This window comes from Musa acuminata, chromosome BXJ3-4 (assembly GCF_036884655.1).
Source record: "Musa acuminata AAA Group cultivar baxijiao chromosome BXJ3-4, Cavendish_Baxijiao_AAA, whole genome shotgun sequence".
Lineage (NCBI taxonomy): Eukaryota > Viridiplantae > Streptophyta > Magnoliopsida > Zingiberales > Musaceae > Musa > Musa acuminata.
Genome location: NC_088352.1, coordinates 38,476,535 through 38,485,595, shown reverse-complemented (window position 1 = coordinate 38,485,595; position 9,061 = coordinate 38,476,535). Strand labels below are relative to the sequence as shown.

Genomic DNA, 9,061 nt, shown 5'->3' with positions numbered 1-9,061 from the left:
ACAATGCAACTATTTACCAACATTGTCCACGTAAACTTTTATACTCCTACCCACTTGACATATTGCCCCTATATTTTCTAGTTGAAATGGCATGATCATGTGACAGTATAAGCCTTTCTCGATGATAAAAGCTATGTTCTTTGTGCTTTGATATTATTTTAATTTGATTGTCAAAGAAAGCATCCATAAAATTTAATAGCTCATGTCTGAAGGTGTAATCGGCAAGTTGATCAATTTAAGAAAAAAAATCTGTCTTTTAGATAAATCTTATTGAGATTGATGTAATCAAAATAAATTCTTAATTTTCCATTACTATTTCTAATGAGAACTATGTTGGTGAGCCGCTTTCGATAATGAACTTCACGAATACAGCCAACTTGCTAAGGTTTTCCAACTACATTCTTTATAGTCTCCCGTTGGTTAAGAGCGAATCTTTAGGACATTTTGACAAACTGTTTTGTACTATAGGTTTATGTTGAGTTGAGGTCGAGGCTGACCTCATTTTTATTGTGTGATATAGTCACTCTAGGTTTAGAGGAATTTCTTCCGAGGGTACCCTCATCACATAGTATATAATCAATAATGAGAGATCTTATGGGTCTATTTGTTGGACCGATAACTTTCCATTCCTTAGAAGGGTGACAAATATCAAGTAGCACTATTTGGATTCTTTGGGGTCACTCTTGATCTCTCTTATTCTTGTATCGAACAAAATCTCAAGTATCATTTAATATATTGACACCACTATTTTTATTCAGTTGACTACTAGAAACTTGATTTTTATTATCTTAGTGCAATTATTAGGTCCAAAGGTTATATAGATATTGATGATTCCCATCGAGGTAACTAACTCTCTTGTGAAGTTGATAAGAGCATAAGAGATGGGCCGAAGATCCTTGGCCAATAAACCAATTCTAGAGAAGGCATGATAATATAATATTTCTACCGAGCTCCTTGTATTAATCAGAAACCTTTTGAGTCGTGCTTTTGCGAAAGAGATAACACTAATGTATCATCATGCTTATAATCTAGGTGCTTAGCCTTTTTTTCCCTAATCATAATGGGTTGGTCGATCTCCATTTAGGTGGAACCTTTTTAACTAGGGTTCCCTCACATACATCTTTTGAGCCGAGAAACTATTAGCCCAACAGTTGATCACTAGTTATCACGTACACATATTACTCAATTAAGCCTTGGAGTTTCGATGAAGATTCTCGAATTTGATGGAGGAATTTATTGAGGTGTCCCTTATGAACCAAATCTTCAATTTGCTCCTTTTAAGCTATAGCAATTTTTAGTTTCATGCCTATAATCTCAGTGGAAGTGATAATATTTGCTTATATTTCTTTTTGTCGATGGGACACTCAATAGTGAGGGTATCCTTAGAAGTTCATTCTATGTGAGAAGTGTTAAGCAATGTGAGCTCTCACTTACAAAGGGATCAATCTTCTCTTGGTTTGTCATTCCTCGTCCTCTCATAGAAACTTGGGCATATAATTTTTTACTTCTTTTATAATTTTCTTACGTTCACCCCTCTTTTTTCTAATGATAATCAACTTAGTAAACTATTAAATTATTTCTGAGTCGGAAGCCAACTTAGAATCAACTTAGTTTCTTTTCGAGCCAATCTTTGGGAAAACATGACAAGATGATCTCCTATTTTTTCAAAACTAAGTTTTAGGAGATACGATCCGACTAGTCTATCAAGCATCTTATTTTTTCAATAATATCTAAATGTATTTAGATCGCTTTTTTTTTTGATAATAGAGCTTAGGGGGCAATATACCATTTATTTAACATGGTTGTGCCGATTGATTGTAACTACTTATAACAGAATGCATGTTTCAACAATATTCACCACATGGAGATAAGATCATTATTGGGTTGTGTATGATACTAGTGACTGAGATGATAACACGTCCATTGCATATGATGCTAATATGTTAGCTACCTCATATCCACCACAGCATAATCAATACTTGTGATTACTTTATAATCAAAGCACTATTGAAGATTATTGTGTTCATTATAATTTAAAGGGGAGAAATCATTTTGAATTCTATCTAAACTTAGACTTGATGAAACTAACTATTTAAATTTTTTTTTTTGAATTTAGCTAAATTCTAAATTTAAAATATACTTAAATCCATTATAGATAGTTACACTCGAAAATATTTATCTTCAATCGAAACTCAACATGTCACATCCTAATCAGTGAAAAAAAAAATTTTATAACAATTAACTAGCTTTTTTTTATCTTTAATAGTAAAAATATTCATCTTCAATCAAAAACTCAACACGTGACATCCTAATAAGTAAAAGAAAATAATATATATATATATATATATATATATATTAAATTATTTAAAATTATAAATAAATAAATAAATTTTTAATAGGTTCAATTAGGTAGATCATAATAATTGGTTTCGGATCAAACATATTTTATTTTGATCAAATGAAATCGAAACTCGATTTAGGGTTCCATCTATTTCAACACTCCTGTAATTAATCATCTCATATATTTTCTATGGGTTCGATAGGCCTAACAACTCAAAAGAAAACAAAAAAAAGGGTCATTCCTAATTTATCGTGGGATCGACACCTAATAATAATAATAATAATAATTTTTTCCAGTTGACATCGTTCTTTCATTATGTTTTGTTGTCCATTTCAACCATCCATGTACCGACATCAACATTATAAGCCATTCTGTGGAATACCATGGCATTAATTTTACTCTTCCAAGGATTTCTTTTCGGGGGGAAAACAAGGCGTCATAGCTCGATTCCCATCGGATCCGCTGCGGCCAGAGCTCACGGTTCTTTCCGGTGCCGGACGATGGAAACCGCCGCCGCTGACGCTGCCACCGATCTTCGTTCGGACTTTCTCCAAGTCCTGCGAAGCCGGAGGCGGAACCCCGATGGTATGCATCTTGTAGAACCGAGAGACTCTCGAGGGTTTATTGGCTCTCGGATGTTAATTACTGGTCGATCGTTTCCAAATCTTTTGCAACTACTTTATATCTGTAGATGTTTGGCTTGGCTCAATAAAAAATCTTAATTAGTGGTTCATGAGAATTCCCCTAACTACGAGAAGTTAGTTTTATGACATATGATTTATGGTACTTGTCCGGTGGAATCAAGATGATCTTATCAAGAAATAGGTTATAATTGGCAAGAGTTGGAAGAATTTAAATAAATATGTTTTTTTCTTTTGCAAGCAGTAGAAATTGGATTTGGTCTCTCAAAGTTTTTACCACCTAAGCAAGCTGGGAATTTTTTTTCTGTTGTCAGACATGATCTGTCTCAAATTTGGTGAGGATATATTGAGTCAGCGAATAATTGTTATATTATCTTTGTTCAGTTCCCCTCTGCGCTGAGCTTGGGAAACCAGTGAAGAATCCAGTGTATCAGTCGAGCATATTTCCAGGTTCCAAAGAGGTGAGGAAACCAAAGGAAAGGCGGGCTTTGATGTTATGCTTCTTATAGTAATTCTTGATTCATCTTGGTAATGCCATTGCTCCAATTTTCCAGGTAATGGAAGCTTGTCCAAAGGAGAATGTTGAGAATTTCAAGGAGAGACTGATTGAGGAGAACATTTACCTGACAACAGAGGTAATCTTATAGGATATTGGTTCCTTACTCTTTTGAATTAGTTCTGTTTACTCGTTAGGCATCTTGTCAGTTGATACGATGTTGAACATAATGGCAAGTTAATAGTCATGTGGTATGTCATTGACCTCGTGATGCTTTGCCAACCAAAGGCAATCATGTTAATCTCTTTAAATGTGCATCTTTCCTCTCTTTCAAGGTATGGGTTATGAAGATGACAAACCAAATGGTTGTTTTCCAGTTCATAAAACAAACTGAAGTATTACAGTTTGGATCTATTTATGATATTGTTTATGTTGTAACTTAATTTGAAAGAAAAAAAATTATATAAATTTTTTTGTAATATTTATTAGTGAAATTCCTAACCTTTTTTGTGTGATGTTATCAAGAGCTTGCAGTAGCATAGATTATATACAAAGTAAAAGCACTTCAATTAGGATTCTTATTTTGGTTTTCAAGTGTGAACAGAACATAAAATTACTATGTCCAGGACATACAAGTACTATGTTTTATCTACAATACAATTATCTGTAACTATGGTTCACATTTTGGTTTGATTTTGAGATAGAAACCAAGCTAAACTTTTAAGTATTATTTTTTAAAAAATTAAATAAATCATTTTCCCAACTTATGGTTAGATTGATCCAAACTACATCCTAGACCAAAGAGTGTTATAAGCTTACTTGGACTGTGAATCTCCATTTTTCTACCTGATTGGTAGAGAACAAAAGTGCTTTAGTTATGAAAATATAAGATTTTTATCAGCTCCATCCTGCAGGTCCTATGGGCTGTGGAGAAGAGAAAAGAAGTCTTGTAACTATTTGAAGTATGAAAAAGAATATCATTTTGTTCTCTTTTTAGACAACAGGCTTTCATGTATATAGTAAAATTACCATTTCTAAGTTTACATGGAACTCCTAATTCTACAGAAAATAGGAGTTCGAGCCAAAAGAAAAAGTGCCAACTCTGCCACAACTTCTCTTTTCCAGGGGATTAAAGACATGTTAGGGCATTAGATATCTAATAAATTCAAAACGTAAAATGTCTGGTTACTTTGATAGATTATTTTAAATTTTTTCCACCACTAAAATATAAAATTCAATTGAAGCTAAGAAAAAATTATATTAGAGGTGAGCCTTTGCACTATAGTAAGGTAGCTGCTTTACAAGACAAATAGATTTTAGTCACGAAAATAACGTCTCTACTTGCAGATGTGAGTGTGCTCACATGAATTCTCAGCATACCTGACACTAGTGAGAGCTCGTTGTACTTAATCACCCTTTTTAGTGAAAGAAGATTGTGTTCATTTAGGACTTTACTTCACCCCATATCCTATCTTAGTGTTGGACTATATTATTTGTATAATGGCTAATGCATGGATTTAGAATATGAATAGTCAGTACATCAGCAAACAAGATGTAAAGTGTGTGGTTAAATGTAATGCGTGGTAATTTGCTACTACGCTAACTATATCTGAGACATCAGGAAAAGTTCAAATTTTCTTCTACAGGAAGGTGAGCAAGGTCGTCTTCCTGTATTGATTCTGAGCTTGAAGGACACTATTCCACAAAGAAAGCCAGCTGTTGTGCTTTTACATAGCTCTTACAAGTGCAAGGAGTGGTTGCAGCCACTACTTGAGGTTATCTTCAGGACCTGAACAGAAGTCTAATTCATAGGAGGTAATCTTTATGTGTCCTTTTGTTTGATTATTTGTTTTTTCCAGGCTTATGCTTCAAGAGGATATGTAGCTGTTGCTATTGATTCTCGCTACCATGGTGAAAGGGCTAACAGCACAACAGCATACAAAGATGTAATAAAATATGAGAGTATTTTGTATTTCCCAAAGTCAAACTCCCTTGATATGGATATATTCATTTTATTGGCTTCACTTGTATTTTTGTAATAGGCTCTGGTTTCATCATGGAAGAATGGTGATACAATGCCTTTCATATATGATACAGTAAGTTGTTCTTCATTTGCTATGTATATGTGTGTGTGTGGTGGAAGCAACAATAATTTACAATTAAAAATTCTATGACCAAATTAGTGAATGAAGATTATAACTTCTTATTATATATGTGGTCCTCAATGGATATGGCAGGTCTGGGACTTAATAAAATTGGCAGATTATCTGATACAAAGGAAGGACATTGATCCTTCTCGGATTGGGATTACTGGTGAATCACTTGGAGGTTAGTTATGATAGCAGATTGAGCTAACATTAGTAAAAAGTAAACAATTTTGGAGCTCATATAGTGTTGCTGATGTAGGAATGCATGCATGGTTTGCTGCAGCAGTTGAAACGCGGTACTCTGTGGTTGTCCCTATAATTGGGGTTCAGGTGTGCAAATGAGATATAATATACTGCAGTTATATGTGGATTTTTACCATCCAAGTAGATAGATGATTGGTATATAGGAGGTTTTTTCCACAGTTAATTAATTGATTCTCAATGTTATGGTAATAGGGGTTCAGATGGGCTTTAGATAATGACAAGTGGCAGGCTCGGGTTGACAGCATAAAACCTGTCTTCGAAGGTCAGCTTGCTAGTTATCAGTTTCATATATTTGACCACGGTAACATCTTATAGACTATGAGTATGGTTTCATCTTTTCCAATTACATTTTAGAAAACATTGCACTATGTGCAGTATTTGATGCTTCCTTGTGAAGTTCGTCTTACCCTTGATGTTTAAAACTAGAAATGGACAATGACATAAGAATGCAACGACAGTATTATATAGCAGGTCTGCTGTCATTATATGTGATCATAATGCAAGTAATTCTTTATTCCATATGTACTGGAGCATAGCTATGTCTCTGAAAAGTGTTTCTTTAGCCCTGCAATTAGTATTTTTAGTTATTTTTTACTTTTGTCACAACTGATGTTCCTGTCTGTATTGATGATGTTAACTCAATTCAATAAGCCTACTTTCACTTATGATCTGGTTGTCTGATTTTGCTTAACCAATTGCAGAAGCATGTATTGATTTAGGCAAGAATACAATTGATAAAGAAGTTGTAAAGAAGGTTAGCTATGTTTTATTTTTTTAGCTTTAACATGGATTGACAGAAGCAAATCCAGGTTTTCATCTCATAGGTTTCAGTTCTTAAACATGCTTATGTTTCTTTGCCTAGGTGTGGGATAGAATCGCTCCAGGTTTATACTTGCAGTTTGATGCACCTTATACCATTCCTGTGATCGCACCACGTCCCTTGCTAATGTTAAATGGTATGTGTAGCTTTTCAACTACAACAAACAAACCTTTTTTCTGCTATCCTTGAAGTGCTGGATCTTGTTTCTTGAGATATGTTTGTTTACTTCATTATAGCTATTATATATATCTTATGCTTGAAAAATGAATGCTGCAAAAAGAGAGACTGTTCATGATAATATTGAAAATATCTTGTAAATAGTCTACTTTAACGGGGATTTGGAACTGAGTCTCTCGAGCATCAACAACTATAAGTAACCTATGTAGATGCAATTTTCATATATCTTTCTGTACCTATATCAACTAATGCCTGTTAGTTTTTGATACATGGACATTTGATTCTTATTGACTAATATAATATTCTGACTGTCTGGAACAAATAGGTGCTGAAGATCCTCGCTGCCCTGTTCCTGGTTTAAAAGAACCCCATGTGAAGGCAACTGAGCTTTACAAACAGGCAAACTGCCCAGAGAATCTCAAGGTAGACAAACTACTAATTAATGCTATCAATGGTGGATTTATTAAACTCATATTTAGCCAATAGAACTTGTGGGGATATCCAGGAAATGATTATGTTTATTTTCTGGAATGAAGAAATTTAGCGTCTGGTCAAGTTTGGCCTTGAACACATGGATGATAACCTTTTCATTTCGGTTAAAATTAGACCTTAAGATGTCATGAGTTTGTGTCTATAGCAATATCATTTAAATTATATCTGTAAGACTCATTTATCTCCTGTTGGATTTCTTCACCCTTTCATACCCCAAATTGTGCTTATAGTATGTAGATCCGATATCACCTTGGGATTATCCGATCTGCTGCATTACCCCCCACTTTTGCTTCTAGCAATTCATATTCAAACATGAATAGGATTTACAGAAGGAAAGAGCCAAATCCAATTCACTTTGTCGTTATAGTCCTAATGCTGGCAAAATATTCAGAGTTATATTTTATTTGAACAGTTTATAGCAGAGGCCGGAATCGGGCACCAAATGACAGTTTCAATGGTGAAGGAAGCAAGTAGCTGGTTGGACAAGTTCCTCAAGTGATTAAGGTCATGCTTTCTGTCACGTAGGCAAAAGAGTTGAATCTTGCATGTTTTATAATCTAAATATGAACCCGTGGATTATCATAGACACAGTAATCCTCATCTACATGATGTGGAATGATTGGGATAATAAAATACTTGTAGGACGATAAACCTTTGGTATTTGCTTGAGATTGTAATGGAATCCTGTGTTTATGACCAGTATGTTACAATCTTTTCATCTGGTTGGCTCTTTTACCAGGACAGTCTCACGGTAACATATTCATTCATTCCACAGGAATCAGCTCAGATGTTGGGGTGAAAAGTTACAGTTCATCTAAAGCTTCCAAAAGTTTGAGTTTGGAGTAAACTTTCATTCCCAAGTACAGTGACAAAACCTCAAGACGGCTTGAAAATAGGAATTTTGTGTTGGTAGTGTTGTCCAACACTTGCCTTTTTGTTAGTTTCCTATTGGAATTTTGTGTTGTGTCTAATTTGGTTGTGAATTTTGTGTTGTGTCTAATTTGGTTGTGCTTGACAACGTTATTAAGACCACAAAGAACTTGAGTTTTTAGCATAATAGCTCGAGAATTGAGATAGTTAAATTTCACTAAAATAGTTATTTTTCAGCTGGAGTTCTGACCTTTCAAATTAGGTACGTGCTTGATATCAATATGAAAACCATTAGGAACTTTTTGTTTAGTATATATTTTGTGTTCCAAGTATTCTGGATCAGACTATATAAATCTCTGCCATGGTTGGGATTCTTCCTTATTCTATACGCTGTAAATTATCCAAAACTTGATTTTCTGTTGGATTTTTGTATCCCGTCAAATTATATTGTGCCTTTGATGAAATTAGTCAACACTGCTTGGATAAAACAGAGGGGATGCAATTTGACCATAAACATCTATTTTACATACATCATAAGAGAAAAATGTAATTAGTGCAAAAATTTTAGGACAGATTTTATTGAATTTTGTGAGGTGCTGTCATTGCATATTCAGCATTTCTGTGTTACAAATAGAACTTACATCTGCTACAAAAATTTGATTCCAAGGAAAGGCATTCTACTGATATATCATTTATTCTCCCATATATAAACAGAAACACAGACTTCTTCAGTATTGCTTCTTAATTCTCATATTTTTCTCCAAACAATGTTTAGTTTTCTGGCAAATTTTAGCATCAAATACTGGATCGATT

At 34.1% G+C, this 9,061-nt stretch overlaps 1 protein-coding gene across 3 annotated transcripts; it reads left to right on the top strand.

The window, feature by feature from the left end:
* Nucleotides 1–2,675: 2,675 nt before the first annotated feature.
* Nucleotides 2,676–8,490, top strand: LOC135636693 (uncharacterized). 3 transcript variants are annotated; one of them, XM_065148598.1, is made up of 14 exons: nucleotides 2,677–2,926; nucleotides 3,367–3,443; nucleotides 3,537–3,617; nucleotides 5,125–5,253; nucleotides 5,338–5,424; nucleotides 5,521–5,574; nucleotides 5,716–5,806; nucleotides 5,885–5,955; nucleotides 6,082–6,151; nucleotides 6,591–6,643; nucleotides 6,752–6,845; nucleotides 7,212–7,309; nucleotides 7,791–7,882; nucleotides 8,154–8,490. In XM_065148598.1, exons 1-13 carry the CDS (start codon nucleotides 2,725–2,727, stop codon nucleotides 7,875–7,877), a joined length of 1,194 nt encoding a protein of 397 aa, XP_065004670.1. In that variant the 5' UTR covers nucleotides 2,677–2,724; the 3' UTR covers nucleotides 7,878–7,882; nucleotides 8,154–8,490. The 3 variants fall into 3 exon arrangements, with proteins under 3 accessions (XP_065004671.1, XP_065004670.1, XP_065004669.1); XM_065148599.1 differs by lacking the exon at nucleotides 7,791–7,882 and having other exon boundaries at nucleotides 2,676–2,926; nucleotides 8,154–8,332; XM_065148597.1 differs by lacking the exon at nucleotides 8,154–8,490 and having other exon boundaries at nucleotides 7,791–8,080.
* Nucleotides 8,491–9,061: the final 571 nt, after the last annotated feature.